The sequence below is a fragment of the Marmota monax genome, unplaced genomic scaffold (genome assembly GCF_021218885.2).
Source record: "Marmota monax isolate L192 unplaced genomic scaffold, Marmota_monax_Labrador192_F-V1.1 WCK01_AAM20220418_F8-fsc00088, whole genome shotgun sequence".
Lineage (NCBI taxonomy): Eukaryota > Metazoa > Chordata > Mammalia > Rodentia > Sciuridae > Marmota > Marmota monax.
The window spans coordinates 4,449,321-4,469,176 of NW_026694492.1; the positions used below are offsets into that span (position 1 = coordinate 4,449,321).

Below are 19,856 nucleotides of genomic sequence, written 5' to 3' on the forward strand. Positions count from 1 at the left end.
GTCCAGAGTTGGCCAAATACATGAGACACAAAAACAAAAAAAAATCAGTTTTAAGACAGAAAATCTGGGACACATATTTTTTATTATTGTAATTATATCCTTGTTTGGGAATTTTAAGTTAAAATGATGTTTTTAAGTTTTCCAGTCATTCAAATCTTAATGGAGAAATCTGATAACGTATAAGAGTTAAAATCATCTGTACTATAGAACTCAAACTGCAGTCTCTCTATATAAAGTAGCTAAAGGGGGTGGTGGGGAAGGACTCTGCTCAGCTGGTTAAGCTGCCCATAAAGTCTAAGTCAAATTTACTTAGAAGTATCAGTTGGCGTGTGAGCCAAAGGGCAGGGTCTGCCCACACAGAAAAGATGGATTCTGTGTGAACAATGAAAAGGCACATCGTCACCTTGCTGGAGAACGACTGGAACCCAGAGGACAAACAAGTCTGCTTCCAATCGCCTTTCTCCATTTGCAAAAATTAACTTGGATGCTGCGGTAACCTAATTCTGTCAATATGTCCACATATAAAAAGATGTCTCTTTTTACAAATACCTGTTGTGGGTTTTATAACCAGGCATTGTATAACACTAATTATTTATTAAGTGTCCTCATTCTAGACAGTACACTAGAAGCTTAATATGCATTATCTAATTTAATCCTCAGTGCAGTGCTGCAAGGAAGATAACATCACCAGTCGAAGACAGTAGGAGAGGGGCATGGTGAGGCCGTCTGGGCCCAAGTCTGCAAATTATCTATTTCATGCAAACTCCCTGGTTTTGGAAAATATAAATGATAATATACTGACTCAAAACTATTCTTGAATATATTCCTAAAGAAAACTGGCAGTTAGTAAACATCAAATTTAGATGAAAGTCAGAATGATTCTAAATGGACTTTGTTGGCCAAACCCAAAGGACCATGTGTATAAACTAAATGCGTATAGTAAGAAATAATATATAATAATAACAAATACTTCTTATTTCTTACAAAGTCTATACAGTTCAATACACATAGTACTGTACTGAATTACAAGTAATACAATCATATGTAAGAAAAAGAAATTGAGTATATCTGAATGAACTGAACAGGAGAAGGGAGCTCCATCATCTCTACTTGCTGTCAAAGGGAATGGATTTATTTCTGCAAGTGCAGACTGTAACATGAGGAGGAGGAAAGATTTCCTCAACCCATCCATATAATGCATTAGAATGTCAAGCTCGACAGCTGCTGTGAGGCTCAACAAAGTTCATAGTAAGCTCAGAGATCCTGCTCTACCCTGAACACTAGCATGAGCTCCCAGTGCCAAGGACAGGTGGAAATGTGTAACTATGACTTGCTAAAATGTCCTCGTTTTGACAACTTGATGACCTCCCCTGCCTCTAATGCCAAAATAGAGATACTCCAGCTCCACTCCAAACTGATGTGAACACTTGCAGCAAAAAATTCCCCTCAGGGGCTGGGGTTGTGGCTCGGTGGTAGAGCGTTCGCTTAGCATGTGCGAGGCCCTGGGTTCAATCCTCAGCACCACATAAAAAAATAAAATAAAATAAAGGCCTTGTGTCCAACTACAACTAAAAAATAAATATTAAAAAAACGTTTCCCTCACTACAAAGTCTTTCATCTAGAGGCCCAGCTAGGGGAGGGAGAGGTATGTGCTTTAAAATGTGCACTGAGTCTACTTTCAATCTGGAAGTGTGTGTGTGTGTGTGTGTGTGTGTGTGTGTGTGTGCGCGCGCGCGCGTGTTACAAAAGCTAACATGGGTTTTAGAGGCCTTAGGAAAAAGTCAGTGAAAGACATCACATCATTAAATTATTAGAAACACAGACGATATTCTGGTTCCAATGCTCTCTTTTACGAATTAGGGAAATGGAGGACCAAAAAAAGTGAAATGGCATGCCCGAGGTCATATGCATACAAAAACCCAAATGAATCACCCCCTACCCCACCCCATCCCATGATCTTCCCCATACACCCAAAAGGTACAACCAATGACAGAAAAAAGTCCATGAAAAAGGGCAGCAAAAATCTGAGACTAAATAAGTGAAGGAATCCAATTGCTGAGCAAAGGGCCCTGCTGCTGGAATGTGTACCCAGCATGACACGGAGCCAGACTCATGACACAGTCTGCACTAGGAGGACAGGCCTTGGACAGTGTCTTCCAGACGATTCCAGAGTCTAGTCACACCAAGGTTATGGGGATTATCAGGATTTTGCTTTCAGTTATTCTATCTTCAACAAATAATTTTCTAGAATATTAGATCATAACTAGCAAAAGTAAGGCGAAATATTTAATGAAGGCTTTTCCTTCTGGTGGGCACAAATGAAACAGGTGTAAATTCAGAAATGGTATCCAAAAAGAGAATGAAAAAACAAATTCCAAAGACAAGCTGATCCTCATTAATCTTGGTATGCATATGTATCTGGGCAGGTGTGTATGTGTGCGTGTGCGCGCGTGTGTCAGCATGCATGTGAGAAACTCTCCTTCAGTTTTTCAATTTACATATGTGGGATGTCTGGTTGTGGAAGAAGAGATTAGATATACTTACCCTGGACGGGCTTGGATGTCCTCCATTCCCCCAGGACCCTGAGCTACTTCTGTCTTCTACATCTAGGGACAAGAGAAAAGTTCTTTAGGCTTTCTTGCAATAATTCTTTCTTTTTGTATATGCACTTTTAAATTAATGTTTCAAATTAATCTCCTGTTGCCTTTAATTAAGAACCAGGCACAGGGCTACCATGATGATAGTGGCTTCTGACCCATCTACTTAAATTAACTCATTTAAATTCACAGCAGAAATGAACTGGACCCTCAGGAACCAGAGGTATGCACAGAAAAATTACTTCCATCCTTCACAATGTTTGATAGCCTCGATTTTTATAGACACGAAACTGCACTTAAAGTTTTATTAAAATCTTTTCAATAAAATAAGTTTAAAAATACACTAACATAACCTTAATCCAAAAGAGAAGCTAAATTGAGATAAATATCCACACTAATGCTTACAGCTGTTAGTTTAACGCTGCTGAATTTTTTGTTCTCTAATAAAGACTTATGGCACCAGACAACAGCCATGCAACAGAAAATAGAAGCCAAAAAAATGGACTAAGTAGTCAACTTCCACCAGTATAGAACAGAGATATGAGGATTTCTTTTTTTCAAGTTATTTAGGTTGAGACAACATTTTCTCTTTTAATTGTTATTTTTTTTTTTAATTAGATTCATCACTTGGCCTATGATCCTCTGCCTGGACTTTGAGATGTAGAAATGGACGTTGTTATTAAATCACAAAAGCAAGATGGTGCAGTGGTGCGCACCTGTGATCCCAGCTACTCAGTTGGCTGAGGCAAGAGGATTGCCACTTTAAGTCCAGCCTGGGCTACTTAGCAGGTCACTATCTCAAAACAAAGTAAAATAGATTGGAGACGCTGCTCAGAACAGAGTACTCCTGGATTCAACCTCCCAATACCAATAAATAAATAATTTTAAATAAATAAATAAGCAATATTTTATTTAGATAAATAATGGTAAAGAGAACTACAAGAACTACCAGAAACTTAAAATCCATTAAACTCTGTCCCAGTGAAGTTCTCAGGCTGATCAGATTAATAACTGTCCCATCAGTCCTTCCAATGGCAAACACTGGGAAGGCAGGGTGAGACAGCCCCGTTGTCATCCTCAGTGCTTAAAGTACTGCAGTGTAAGAGCAGTCACTCTCCATTTAGGAATGACTCAGATTTTTGATGAGAGGCCCACGGTAAGCCTGAAAAGTTCCCCTTTCCATGACTCTGATCACTGTCGGTAACAGCCAGCCATCACAAACAGGCCCTAACAGAACTAGAGGATGTGAAACTTTGGTCCAGGAAACACTGTTCTATTTATTGTGTTTCCTAACATTTCAGTGATATTGTTTTTTCTCTGAAGGCTCTACTGTCATTCTTTTTATTACTGCTATTTTGTTATCAGCAGAAGTAATCACCGTATAATTAATTGATTTATTTTTGGGTACTGTGGAGTACATGGTGTTACAGAATGTCTTTAGAGAGATGGAACAGCAACTGACCTATTACCACTGAACCTGAATATTCTCTCTCTCTCTCTCTCTCTCTCTCTCTCTCTCTCTCTCTCACACACACACACACACACACACTCATATCATATACACACACAACAAATCAACCAACAGTACTTCAGTTCCTTTTGGTTGGTCCTTTAGAAAATATTGCATCTGCAAACAGATGTCCCCGTGGATGGTTAGAATCAGTGCACTGTGAGCTTAAAGGCACGTGAAGAAAGCTCTGGGGACGACATGGAACTGGAAAGGTGTAAAACTTTCCCCAAATCTGCTGTTTAACAACCAACATGCTGGCCTATCCTGTATATGCTGAACTAAAGTACTTGAAGAAGTTCCTTACTACCCCTGGGATTCTCACATGAGTACTTTTTGTAGACTACATGGCTCTCTTAATTCTTAAATAAAAAACATTGTCAGCCAAAAAAAAAAAAGTGTATAAATAACAAAATCTCTCAACCACTGCAAGTTTTCAAAATTTGGGCACAACTCAACTTCCTCTTCACCTGTAACAGCCAGCTTGGATTAATTCGAGAGCTCTTGTATTTGGCCAAAAAGTAACTAGAGGAACAGATTTGACTCCCTCTACCTACCATAAGACGGCACGTTATTTGGACTAATTTTATCTTTTCAAACAGAAAAAGGATTTGAAACATATAAAGTAGGCAGAGACCAAGAGGAAACCAGACCATGCTACCAAGCCAGTGGGTCTCCATGAAGGTAATTCTCACCCCCAAAGAACACTGGCAATGCCTGGAGACATTTTTGGTCTTTGCAACTTGGGATAAAGGAGAGGATACTGGTATCTAATGAGCAGAGACCAGGGATGCAGCTAAGCATTCCAGAAAGGCACAAAGCAGTGTCCTAAAATAAAACACGTTCTGGACCCGAATATCAGCTATGCAGAGATCGATCGAGAAGCCCCGTGCTAGAGCAAAAAGAATGGAGTTGGAGAAAGCGATGCATTAAAATTTGATTTACAGTTTAGGAAGAACTCTTTCTAAATACACAGTTTCTTCCACGTTGGAACCCAGAATTGACCTGGAATGTTTCAAGGGACCTTTATATACATCTTCTGTCCACCAAATAAAGGAAAAATGATGGTCAAGCTGCCTGCTAATTAGCAGGCAGCTAAAACACATCAAAACTTGAGTATTCCCAACTGGGCAATTTCAAAGCGAGCAATCCACTAATTAAAAATGCTGGAAGTCGAGCTTTTTCAAAACAGGTTAAATACTGGCTGGGTTCCTTCACAAATAGATTCCCAACCAATCAGATCCGACTGCTCTTTTCCCATCCTCTCCCATCTCCATCTTGCTGGTTGCCTGGACTCATGCTGCCAGAGCCTTCTTTTCTGCCTCCTCCCTTTTATTGCTCTCTTTTGAACAGGCTCTTCCCTCCCTTGGCCTCCTGCTAGATCTAGAGGATGAGGACAAATCACCAGCTCTACAAAACCCAATAAATAGAACTATCGTATGAATTCTAATTGTATTTTATCTGGAAAAAAAAATCTATATAACTGATGCTCATTTACTCATAGCAATAAGAGACAAAGCTATAGCTTGGATACCGGTCATTCATAATGCAGGTAAACATGTACTTTTTCAGTCATTTGTTTCCATCTTCCTTCCCCTAAGCTTCCTCAGACCTGCCAGTTAGTGAGCAGGTATTTCCTCAATAACGAGTCCAGTGGAGCTCAACACGCAGCCACCTACATATCGATCACCCGGCATGCTCATTTCAAAATAGTTTCTTAGGGGCCATCTCAGACCTATTGAGTCTAGGACTTCAGGGGTGAGGCCAAAAAATAAATAAATAAATGTGTTTTTAACAAGGTCCTCGGGTAATTTTCATGCACACAGGTGTCTGAGAACTACAAGACTGTGCTGTTAGAGACACAAGACACATTTCTACAATGGCCAGTCTCACTCCATACTGCAGCGTTCCTGTCTGGGCTGCCAGTTTCAGCAGCATTCAGTACACACTCCCATCTCATCTGCATCCCATGGGATCCTGTCTAGACTCACCTTTTATGTAAACCCTGTACCTGACCTACACTTGGCCGTCTGGTATGCCCCACTGAACATTGCCCATGCTTCAGTTCGGTCAGGTCTTTGTTCCTGCTATTCCTTCTGCCTAAACTGTTCCACACCTCCCAGAAAAGAACAGCAGCTCACATTGAGCCCAAGTGCATGTCAGATACAGTGCTAGACAGTGTAATATCCTACAGTCTCCCAATCTTATATATGAAAAAACTGAAGCTTAGATGGGATACAACCTTGTCCAAGGTGTCAGTATATCTGGAACAAAATCACAGGTGTTGTGGGATGCTGAACCCAGTGAATACTTTTCCTCCACCATCACAAATGGTGATTGCCTCCTGAGGAGGAATTTCCTCTATTTACAACCAGCTAGGATATTCCCTCCTGTCACTTTTTCCCAGACAGTGTGAATGTAGTTGTTTGGGAGCTTCCAATCCATTCTTGTGTTTACAAAAGAGTACAGAAATCACACACAGTATTAAATATATATAATTTTTGAGAGAATCAAGAAGATAAAACATAAAAAACTGAAACAATAAAGCCAGAGGAATAATTGGCTTATCAAAACGCATGCTGTGACAAACTGGATAATTGTTAGAACTGGGTCAAAGTTTAGAAGTTATTAAGTAGGTCAAGTAAAGACTGAAACAAGACAATACCAATCAGATAAACACACCAAATTGCCCAGGAGAAACACAACTAGCCCTGATATTAAACTTGATGGAAAAGCCTACAGACCCCCCAACACTGGACAGAATGTGACAGAGCTGTCCACAGTGTCAATCAATGGCACTCAGGTGAAGTCTGTGAGGGGGCTCTATAGTACAGTTCACTAAGCATGCAGGATTTATCACACCGATAGCCATGGAGGTGTGCACACAGTGACACAGCTACACGTTTAAACACACAAACGTTACAGAAAGAAATATGCTTAACCCTCTAAGTACCTCTCCATATCTTATGTGGTACAGAACACTAGCTGGGCCCACTGTTTCCCCACGGAATTAAAACATCGCCAGGTAGAAAGTAGAATATAATATTGAATGAGAATGTTTACATCTAGATGTTGAGGAAAAGCAATATAGGAGAGGTATGTAGCTCCAGTGTGGCTTTTCAATAACAAACGCGCTCGATGCGCTCCTGATAGGGTGCTGACCCCCTTTAAGATGGGAATGAAAAACCAAGGCAAGGGGCTGGGCTTGTAGCTCAGCCGTACAGCGCTTGCTTAGCCCATGTGAGGCCCTGGGTTCGATCCTCAGCACCAAAGGTTCTGTGTCCATCTACAACTAAAAAACTTACAAACAAAACACAAAAAGCCAAAGCAATATCTTGGTAGCCTGAGCAACAGGAAAACAGTGGATGAGACAATCACCAGCCCAAAGACTGAAATGGACTCCAATGCTCAAGATTTTTCAGACTCCTTATTCCACCCCAACTGAGTAAAACTTGGTCACTTCCATGAGATTGACAGTTGCTCTGGGAGGAAACATGGTAATCCAGAAAGTTTCACTGTATTTGATTTATTCTGCTCGAGCCCCCTTTAAAATGTCTGACGTTTCAGTGCCAAAACATGAAATGTAGTTAGTTTAGGTAGAAACAGGTCCAAACACTGCGTTTCAAGGAAAAATGTACTGATACAATTTTTCACTTCTATGATTTTTCCAAGCACATTTTACTCTTAGGATTTGATTACTAAAATCTCCACTTTGCTTATAGTGGACAATGGGATCAAAACAACCAGACAAACTGGACAAACCCAAGAAAGCCCAGCATTGGGAACTGGGGGCCGTAGGAGAAGCCCTAGATTTCGGCAGGGACTCAGCCTTCACCACTTCCATGGTCTTAGCAAGTCACTGGCCTCTCTGAACTTATTTTTGTGAACTGTAAAATAAGCGAGTTCGATTTCCATTCTTGGAAATAGGGCAGGCTAGTATATTTGGACAACTCTCCCACAGAAAACTAAAAATGATGGATAACATTTTCTTACATCTTCTTTAAAATACTAATGAGCTGACAGGATAGAAAGGAATCATCAAGCCAAAATCAAAGTGAAAGCTAGAATCCAGGGAGGGAGAAAAGACATTTTTGCCCTGAGGACATTTGCCAACCTAGAAAACTTAAGGCCTCTTGGGTCAAGGAGAACAGAAGTGATCATCCAAGACCTACCCTAGGTTGATATCTAACAGAAGGTAAGGGAGCAACAGCATCTGCAACTTTAAGGAATTACTGTTGCAGCAAATGAGTTAATTTACACTTGTTAAAAACTTAGTGAAGTGCCTGGTCCATCGTAAATAGGCCATCCCTACCAGGAGTGCCTAATTCACTAATATCCTCCAACCTACAACCAAACCACTTGAAATATGTAAAAGTGTGATTTATTTAAAGAACTTAGAGCCTCACATTTTTATGATTTCCATTTCGGCCAAACAGGTCAGAAATTTAATATAATACTCTCTTGGATCTTAGAAATACACAAATATTGAGGTTATACAAATTCCACCTTCTCCACGAACCTCTCAATCATAGCGGGAATTTAATAATCATTATATTTGGTCAATGACTTGGTTCAGTGTAGCATACTCCCTTTATATTTTACCATGACAGCATATTTCTACATGTGCTATATAAATAACGTGCTGTCAAAGTTGCACACATTGACTAGAGCCTGCAATGAGTAAGAACCTAAATACTATGAAGGTTTAACTTTAATTTGAAAGAAACAAGTTTGAGAGTTACCTGTGCTGGTTAAAAGTAGAGGTGTGGACTGGTTCTTTCCAAACTCTGAGCCAAAAACATGCTAAATATCCCAAATCCCACAGTTTCCCAATGTCACAGAAACAACCAGTGGTATTCAGAATTATTCTCTGAGTCTATAAAGTCTTGCTCTTCTATGCAATCAGAATGTGTTCAGAGACTTGAGGATGTTAAGCTCTTCCAGCAAAGACAGTCATTCTGAAACTTGTTGAAGTCTGTCTACACTGTCCCAGGTCCTTCTCCCAGCAACAACAGACACCATCAAAGATCCTCCACACCATCATGGAGACGCACAGACTGCGTACATCTGTAGCTCCTACTAATTTCCTAGTCCAGGAAGAACCCTTGGCTGAGCCCACCACACAAACTGAGATGGCATATGCTCTCTGTCAGTGCCAGATGAATTTAGAGTTCAAAATATTTCATCAGCAAAGAGCGTGTTAAGGATGTGCACATTTTCATTAGCACCCAGTGTAATAAAAGCTCTAAGTAGAGTAATCTGAAGTCAAATTTGAGTACTAGAACAGGCACAGGAAGAGCTGAGGAGCTCCAAATATTGATAGGCCATGGCCACACAACCATGATTACTTCTGTTTTCTATTAGAAGCAAGATCTGATGCTTCATCATGAGTAATCTGAACACTGCCGAGAAACTCCCAGCACTTCCCAAATCCTACTGAGCAAAGGATGAGGGTTGTGTTGATACTCAAATCCTAAAATACGCCAAACAGAGGGAACCCAGAACAGGGCTTTCCATTGTTAGACAACTGCTGCCAGCTCCAGCTATCTGGGAACAAATGAGTTCCATATCAAATCTGAAACTGAAAAGATACACGTGTGTGTGTGCACAGGCATGTGTATACAGGCAAAATGGATATAGTGGGGATTAAGCATACTAGAAAAACATTGTCAGAAGGGAAATATTACAATACATCAGACTGTATTAACCTCCAGCTTAAATGTCCATTAATATGTCTTTTAAACACTGTTTGAAACAATAGTACTTTAAGTGCAAAATTAGCTTTTTCCAAAATGACATTAAATAATCTCATATACTTAATACAGAATTAATTCCATTGTGCACTGTTACCCAAAAGGGAAAGCATTTTCTTGCACCATGCAACTTGGGTAATATTAAGGTCACAAAAAGAAGTGTGTAACTATCATGTTACAATTATGTCAGTGGTGTTCTTTATTTTGAAACTCAGAAGTCTTTTTGAAAATTCAAGGTAGACAGTTAAAGTTATGAAACTGAAACAAAAGTAATCTTGAAGACTTTACTATATATCAATCCCTATGCTTTGGAGTTGTCAATATAATCTAACCTGAATAATAGTCCAGTTTGAATAATGAATATTCAAAAAATTCCAGAGAGATGTATTTCAGCAGCCCTTCAAATTTTTTGAGGCCAGCTAGCCAGGATCTTCCTCCTTGAGGAGGAGTCAGTCCTCCCTGGGCTTCCGCTTCTAAACAAGAGCTCAGAAACCAGAGGAGCCATGAAAACCTGAGGCGAGAGTGGAATAATGTGAATTGTATGTGTCTCCCTTTGACTTTTGGAAATGTGACCATTCTAAAAGCAATTAATAAAAATCAGTCTAAGAAAATGCTCTTGGAGGGTGTATCTCTGAGGTCAGGTGAGGCTAACATCACTGCACTCCAACATTGCAGATAAGCTTCCAAGTTCCTAAATCAAAGGCGAAGCTACTGTGGACAAGTGTTCAGCCAAGGGCTTGGTACCTTTTAAAAATATATTTGCAAATACCCCTTACAAAGTTGTGAGAAGTAAGAGGGAAACACTTTAGAAAAAAAAAAAATTAAACAGAAATAAATTTAAGAATATGCTTTGCTTCCTAATACAACAGCACACAGAGCTGATAAACTACGTGTATAATTACATGTAACTTTTATGCTTAAAAAAAATCCATACTACTGTAATGATTTAAGAAATACGAAATATTTGAAATTAACTATTTGGCTAACAATTTACTTAATATATCCCCAAGTCAGGGGGAGGAAGAGCCAAAGATAACTGCAGCTTTATCTTTCCCTCTTTTCCCCCTGTACCTCTTTACTCCCCGGGGTGCTGCTCATGAGGTTCTAGGAAGGGAGCCTGGCTTAATTGAAATGACCATAAGCTATAATTGCTCAGTATCACCACAACAGTGATCTACTTTTCCCAAATGGTATTCTCTCTGTGTTTTTTTTTCCCTCTTCTATTTCCTTTTATACTTTAACAAAACATACTTCTCTCCATTTCATCTATTCTCTTATCAGATGCCTGACCAATATTGATGAAAGATAACAGTTTTAAATACTCAAAATTATTCCCTAAAATCCAGCTGCCTAACACCAGAAGCTGTGTTATTTTGCTTAAAATAATCACTCCTGTAACAGATTTTCATTGAAAGAAGAATTTCAACATCACAATCCTTCCACCTCGGTTTAACACCACATCCTGTGACCTGACAATGACAACCAATCAATCTTCCATGTTATCTTCAGGGGTCACGTCTTAGTTTTAGGCCAATTTTCTCCGTATTTAGGCTCAAATGTGCAAACCACACTATATTACTCTGCAAAACATCAATGAGAAAGCTTAATTAAGTAACACTGACAGATAAATCCATTTCTTTCAGAGTAATCAAATCAAAGCAGGTTGACATAACACAGGAACTTAATACAGTTATTCCCTTGTAATTGGAAAAAGGCCCTTTACTTCTCATTAAAGCAATCTTCTGGGTATTGGCATAATAAGAAGGCTCAGAGCTTTAATACTGCCCTATAAAAGTCTCAAGACACAGAACCCTTAAGCAAACAAGCCAGATTATCTAATTCCTTGATCACAGCAGAACATGCACTTCTTACCATTTTAAACTACTAATTCTTCATCTGTTACAATTAAAAAGAGGTAAATCGGTATCAACCACATACAATGGAAATCTATAAAAATGCATGCACTGTTTACAGTTTTCTAAATCTACCTCCACATGTATTTGAAGAGAAGCAGTCCGTTAAAAATGAATTTGAAATACTTCACAAATGTGAAATTGTAATGGCTTGGATCAGGGAAAATCTCTTTATTTTACTCCATAAGCTCAATAGGAAGTATTTCACCTCAATTTACAGTCTGATACTTAACCATACTATGACTTTGTTAATCAGAATTATGAGAGAATGGAAGTTTAAATAAAGCACTTAATGTTTATGGTCTATTCAGAAGAGTTACTTGTCTGGTTAACTGACAGTTCCTCCAACTAAGCTAAAACCCAGGAACCACTCTTTCTTATTCTCAAACTAAACAAAATCTGTTTTCACCCATTCACTATAATTTTGAGGAAACATTTATTTTCACAAGACCAATCTCAATATGATTCTACCAACTCTTTCAAAAAGGGGAATTTATAATTTATCCAGGTGCTATGTAGTGATTCTCAAAAGCTGAGGATCAAAATACCTTCAATGAACCACATAAAAAACACTGATATGGGCTGGGTTGTATCTCAGTGGTAGAGTGCTTGCCTAGAATGTATGAAGAACTGGGTTTGGTTCTCAGCACCACATAAAAAATAAATAAAATAAAGGTATTGTGTCCATCTACAACTTAAAAAAAAGAGGAAAGGTTGAGATCAATATACGTATTTTTAAATTCTTCCTATATTTAATCTTTTTTATGTTTTTAATGATAGTGCAGTTTAAACTATATAATATGTTGTTTCTGAACCATTTACGAGTAGGTAGCATCAATTACATTTACCCCTTGGTACTTCTGTATGCATTTCCTAAGAACAAAAAAACTGTAATCAAAATCAGGAAATTCACCGTGGCTACTCCCATCCAACGCAGAATCCATATCCGAATCTGGTACTTCCCCACATGTGGTAGGAGATTCAGTCCAGCGTCATGCATTTAATTGTGATAAAGATTTCATCTATGCTAATCAAAAATAGTTCCTAGGTACTTCTTTTTTGTGATGCTGGAATTTTTGAAAAATACGGCAAGTTATTTCATAGAATGTTTCTCAATCTGAGATGATCTGATGCTTCCTTATGATTATATTCAGGTGGATATAACACTACAAAAGCTAGACACACTGGCACAGGTCAGTAATCCTAGCTACTCGGGAGACTGAAGCAGGAGGATCTCATGTTTGAGGCCAGTCTTGGCATCTTAGCAAGACCCTGTGTCAAAATGAAACAAAAAGGGCTGAGGATGTAGCTCAGGGTTACAGTGCTTACTTAGCAGGCAAAGGCCCTGGTTTGATCTCAGTACTTCAAAAAGAAAAGTTGGGAGGGGTGGGGGGGGTCTTCCCCAGGACTTCACATCAGGAGCCCCGGATAGCGAGTTGGTCTGAGTCTCATTAGTTATGCTAATTTTGATCACCTGGTCAAGGTGCTCAGCATATTCTATGATGTATACTTATAAATCTTTCCCTGTATAATTCACCAGAAGTCTATGGAGAAATTCTTCAAGACCATTAAAACTAATTTCTAATTATATGTTAGTTAAAAAAAAAAGCTAAAATACAAAACTGTTTAAGGTAAAAAGTGAAAATTCTCTCCACCCCTCTCTCCCCATCCTCATTCTAGATAATAGTTTCCTAGCTAGTCTCACAAATCCTCTGTCCTGTGATCAAGTGATTTTTACAACAGCAGAAGTGCAAGGCTATCGATGCAAAACTTGACTGAAATTTCTGCCCTAATAAGAAATATTCCTCAATAGTTCATTTATTTCAGTGACATTTCTATGTATCCATCATTAATGGTAACCTTCTCACCTAGATGTGGTAGGGAGGAGAGAGACAAGAATAAGTTAAACATATCATTCTATTTTTCTATAGCTTTTTAAATTTTTATTTATCTACTTATGTACTTATTTATTTATTTTGGTACTGGGGACTGAATCCAGGGGCACACTACCACTGAGTTACCCTCCCAGCCCCTTTGGTTATTTTATTTCAGCACAGGGTCTCACTAAGTTGCTGAGGCTGTCCCTGAACTTACAATCTTCCTGCCTCAGCCTCCCGGATGGCTGGGATTACAGGCATGTGCCACCATCCTAGTTTCACTGTATCAACTTTAAAGGAATTCAACCAAAATGAAGGCAAGATTGTGCAACCTGCTTGTGAATTAGTGTAATGCACAAAGCCAGGGCGAACCATCCATTCTGGAGTCACCTTAAGGGGCTGTGCGTCATATCCGCCCCCCTCCTCCACAGGATTCTAAAATTCAGTTGTAAAAGAGAGAACTGCCTTGACAGCAGCACTTCCCCACTACAGCCAGGTGGGTAGAAAAGCTCACTCAGGCAGAGAGAAACATCTAGTGTGGCTCGCAGAGGCTGGCAAAATTAAAGTGGGGAACATCTCCACAAATTTTAGGGGGGGATGTGAACTGACACTTAAAAAGAATATATTCCCGCCTTGAGAGATGGGGTGTGAAACGAATTAGCCACCACAGCAATGTGAGGAGGAGGGTTTGACCACACAAAGCCTGAGAGGAGCCCTGGCATTCCAACAGAACCTGCACATCCCGCCCAGTATGGTGTGAGTTAACTTGCTGTAATCAACGTAAGGTGGAAATGGTCCCTTTAACCTTTGGATACAGCCCTTGTCACTTTGTAAATTGAACTGTGCTAATGGATTTCATTCCTGACTTAGAAAGTCTTAGAAAAATGTCCTCACAATTCCATGTCAGCCAAATGCCCAAACAACACTGGCAAAGGTTCTTCTTTCGTGTGTGTACGTGTATCCTCATATGAAACACACTTAAACTGACTAACAGTTCTTGATATTAATGATTGTATTCAAAACCAGATCCCATATGTGACAATGTGTTCAACTGACATCCTTTTGTTTCTACTCAGATCAAAGAGACCTGACTGAAGGGTTTCCCATTTTATCTCACAATCACGGAACCACACTTTTGTCTTATGCTTCTTTCCACAAAATTTTCTCATTCATCTGCATTAAAGTGGTATATCTGGAGTCACTTAGACTATGAAATGGGGATCAAGAGAAGTTGCAGACCTAAATATCAGCAGATCAAAATCGTTTTTTGAAGGGGTGCAAAAAAATCAAAAGGAAAAAAAAATCTAGAAGAAATTTTGATGTGAAGGAGGTCATTTGCCATAGACTTATATTCCTTCTCCCGAGCTGCCACATTTCTTCTTGAATTCCAACAGGCAGTAGCAGGACACTGTCTGGAGTTCCCTGGAAGATTTGCTAGCAGGGATGTCGAGTTCACTAGGTAACTTGCTAAAGTTGGACAGTATTGAGCAATTCCGTTTCCTGTCTGGAAACATGCATTTTTTAAATCAGGTCAGCAGTGGGAGAAAACCGTCCATCTCCCACGATGCCGCCCTATGGCTAGAGTTGGCGTCAGTGTGCAGAAGGCCTGGAGCTGCCATGGCAGGTCTACCATGCAAAATGCCCAAACCATGGGGTGGCCTTACTTTCACTTTCAAGTGCTTTAAAACAAACGCCTAATTCACGTGGTGAGAGCAGGTCCAGCCTCGTGGGTAGGAAGTGAAACAGACTATAAAGGTGGCAACTCAAGTTTCTAGGTTCAGTCCTACCCACTCCATGGGAACACGGGAAGAGCATGTGGTCCTAACAGGTCTGTGACTCGGATGCCTCCACCATCTGCTAAGCAGGAGACCACCAGTCAGAAAGAGATGAGCTGGTCTGCTGTCCTGCCTCCCAAAATTCAGGCTACAGAATGGTAAAAAGCTGAAACCTTTCTTCGGGAATGGCAGAAATGTCATTAGTTTGAAGGGAGATGGACACAGAGACCCGAAGAATGACAATAACCAGGCGTCTTAAGAGAAAACAAGAAGCAGGGAAGGGGTCCAGAGAAGCCTGAGCTGTCAGCAGAGAATAATGATTTATCTGATGAGATTAGCAGAAAGTTTGATTAGAAAAGATGCCTTCCTAACATAGCAGAGATTGCAATGTGACTAGAAGATTCTGTGTTGTGGGGGAAACCAGTGCCTGCCAAATGTGGTCTGCAACAGCACAGGCTAGCTGTGAGTGATACAGTGGGAAAATAGCCACTAAGCCAGATTTTATTTGATTTGTACTGATGATTTTTATTAGAATACATGGATCATTGCTTCAACCTTTCCATGTAAAACCAAATCAAATTCGAAAACTCACACATCAGTCACCTAACCTTATGCTGTTCCTTCTGCTTTACTAAAGTGGAGCCACATCTCAGCTGATCTGTCCTCGATAAATCGTTCAGCTATTCAAAACTATTGGGCCAAATTTGGGGAGGCAAGTGGCACACAAAAGACACTGTGAAATCTGCAGCTATGAGTAAGAAAGCCAGGGAGAAGAAACATGGCAAGCTTCGTAAATATGGGGGGCGGCAGGATCAAAACAGCAGCCAACGCAAAACAAGGTGGAATGAATTTTCTTCATTGTATCAAATGGACCGCAATTTGGTTTTAAAAGGCCCCACTTTCCCCAGCTGTTTTTCAACCCCCTTTAGTTTAAGGCACCATACAGGACTGCATCAAAGCACTGCTCTGAAACCAGAGAACATCTCCAATTCAGTGACATAAGGAGACCCAAACTGCAATAATCATTTCTACAAATTAAAAATACGACCACCTTTAAGGCAAAACTTGTACATGGTAAACACTACCTTTGTAGAAAATCTCTATTATTTCTAAGAATTTTTTAAAGAGAAATGAAGTTTAATTATATGAAATACAGCCATGGGTCCCAAAGAAAAGGTGCTTGAATCCTTCTTCCCACCGTTCCTTTCCTTTTCCCTTTTTAATGAACATTCTTTCCTTTCCTTCTCAGAAACACTGCAGATTTCCCTTTTAAACTCATAACCAATAATGATTGTTCAGAGAGATGCTTCTAGTTAACAAATCAGTCCCATGTCCAGGATGTCCTTCAGAGCTTCAAGCAATTCCTCAAATGCACAGGAAGATCTTCTCCTCAGAGAAGGTAAACAACCTTCCCAGTTACAGGCAGTCAGCAGGCCTCAAGCCTCATCAAGAACACCAGCCCCCTGGAAAATGGTGGGCCCCAAATGCTCAGGCCTCTCGTGTCACCCTGTGTGGTGGATGCTAGGATATGTTTCCCCAGTCCCCATCTCTTCATCCCCCTAACCACCAGGTCAGGTCTATATCTCCCATCCTCCTTTGCAGTCAAGTGGGACCATGTGACCTAAGATTTGGCCAACAGAACTAGAGTAGAATAATGCTTGCCTTTGCCAGGCCCACCCCATAAAACGTCCCCTCATGTACCCATCTGTGCATTCTCCCCTCTTTGATCAGCCTGCTACCAACATCTAGGCAGCTAGAGGCTGCCTAGATTCCTCCAAGGCTGGAGGAACCCAGACCTGAAGGACTGCATGAGTAGAGTCCACCCCCGTTGTCCTGTGACACCAGAGGGAAATGACCCTCTGCTGCTGAAGTGTGGAGGTTGTTTGTTCCAGCAATTTGCAGACCCTGACTAATGCAGCCTCGAAAACAGACTTCCCTGAGTTCTGGCTCAGTGATTCTCTCTTGCAAGTAAAGCAAACATACGCAGTTAGAGCTGGCACCAGTCAGAATTGTGAAGCAAGGGAAACTGGTCTTTGAACTATCCTTCTCTCCCTTTCAGACTTGTTTTCCCCTCTTAGCACTTCCTCCCTCTGAGCACCAAATGTTCTCAGGCTGCTCAGTCTGTCTCAAGAAAATAAACCCAATGCATTCATTACCCATTCCTTCAGCCATTACCTTCTGAACACCACTCACACTGGTGTGCTCAGCTGCCTGCTACTTGTACAATTTGAGAGAACCTCTTTGATATCTCCGGCTGTATGTATTCTTAACCATTAAATAGGAATGATTATACCTGCTCTCCAGTACTGTTATGATACTGACAGGTAATTTAGGAAAAAATGTCACCATGAAAACTAGAACACAGTAGGAACTCAAAAAAAAAAAGAAAGATAACTCCTTTACTATGAGTACTGTTATCATAGCATGCTATTTGACACCAAAGTAAATATAAGATTAATATAAAATAGGGTCCTTTCTCTCTAAAATACATATCTAAGTTGGAATAAAAATCATAGCAAAAAGAAAAGGCAGCATTCAATATTTTAAAAATGGCTGCAGAATTTTAGAGAAAAAAATTATAGAGACTACAATTGACTCCTTTTTTTATTTCTTGTTTTTTTCCTGCTGTTTGCTTTCTCAGGGTGTTTTGTGTGGATGCCAATGGCGGAACCCAGGACCTGCCACGGAGTCATGTACCTATTTCCTAGAATTGACTCCTTAAGAAATTATGATTTAGGACTTAGTGACGTAACACTTCAAAAGGGCCAAACAGGAGGGATGATATTTAACCTAAGGAAACACACAGCGATGTCTGAGCATCTCTCCTCAAACACTGGATAAAAAAAGGACACTCGCTCCAGTCTCTGCTGTTCAGTCATAGAGGCTACACCACCCTGACACAGTCATCACTAAAATTACACAATCCCTAACAGAATTATGGTAGGGGGGAGGGGATAAGGACTGATTTTGCTAAAATTAAAAACACCCATGCATTGAAAACAAAATGCCTATGCTCTTCTGGGGTGCAGCTCATGTAGAAAGGAGGAGGAGAGCAGTGGAACCTGCTTTCTTTCCAACTATATGTTCAATGCCGCAACACACTGGCGACCAAACAAGCACTGCCGGGAGCATTTACACCATGGAAACTGGCAAGCAGTGCCAATGGTGCAATGTTTGGGGTATTTTTTTAAACATTGGCCACCCACCGTACCAATGAAAACAATCACTCATTGTGAGGCATTTCTACTAAATTGCTTCATTTCCCTCACAGCCTCTCCTCAGGTAGGTCATATCCTCCTCACTTTACAGGTAAAAAAATCAGAACTCATGATGTTGAGCAACTGGCAAGGAATCCTTTGCCTATGCACCCTGTGCAATAACCAGGCTGCTTACAAAAGTGAAGGACACCTGGATTTCTTTTTCTCAGCCTATCAAACCAATATTATCACAGAAAGCAAACCATCTGAATGCAGGCAATCCCATCCCAACACTAACTTTCCTCTGCTCTTCATTTTCTCCTCCACCTATCTGACACTTCTTAATCAATATATATTTCCCTTCTTACCACATTTTCCTTTACATAGCAATCCAACATTTTGTATACATCTCCTTTTAAGAATCACCCATTATAATGTCTCAAGAAACAGACTTGTGCTAATGGTTGGGAAATGCTATGAACTATCCTGATCCTCACATACCTCCAAGGTAGTCAGTCTATTCTACCTTGCACTGAGCTACGGATGGTGCAGTGGGTGTCGGTCTAGGAGGAGCTGGGATAGGTCTTGGAGGTTCTAACTGAAGTTCAATAATGACCTCTGCCAACACCTGGTGTTAAGCTTGGACCTGTGACTGGGGAGTGGGGAAAGCAGGATACCTCCGTGGATTTCTGAGCAGCCTGAGATTCCAGAGGATATGTGTATCTAGAGTAACTAAATGACCTTGGTACTCACCATCCTGGTAATGCAACATCACTCCTTTTCCAGCTGGAAAAAGCTAGGTCATCCTACAAAACTGAGAGCCTTCCAAAAACAGGAAAATAAATATATAAAAGCACTGAGGCACGAGAGAGAATTCCCCAGGCAAGAAATGGCAAGGAGCACAATGATCCTGGAATATATAGTGTGTGAGTCACAGTGGTAGACAATGAGGATATGTCCTGTCTGGGCAGGGCCAGAGGAAGACACGGCCTTCTACCCAGCACTACACATATTGCTTGTTCTGGAGAAAGTGACAGGTTCATATTTGCATTTTGAAAATGGTAGTAGTGAAAATGGGTGGGTGACTAAGGTGAAAACTTGGAGACAAAAAACCAATTAGGAGGCAAGAAGCCACTGTTATAAAAAAGAATACAGACGATGCAGGATTGCACAAAAGGGCGACAGAAGAGACAGGGATCAACAACTAACTTAACTGGGAGAATAAGAGAAATAGAGC

General features: G+C 40.3%; 1 protein-coding gene across 13 annotated transcripts in view; it reads right to left on the reverse strand.

Moving 5' to 3' along the window:
* The window catches only part of Tcf4 (transcription factor 4), a 347,226-nt gene that overhangs the window by 225,210 nt on the left and 102,160 nt on the right, over positions 1–19,856 (reverse strand). For all 13 annotated transcript variants that reach the window (XM_046419428.2, XM_046419435.2, XM_058571344.1 and 10 more), the window contains one exon: positions 2,545–2,606. In XM_046419428.2, coding sequence (XP_046275384.1) covers positions 2,545–2,606 — 62 coding nt within the window. The remainder of the gene's footprint in view (positions 1–2,544; positions 2,607–19,856) is intronic.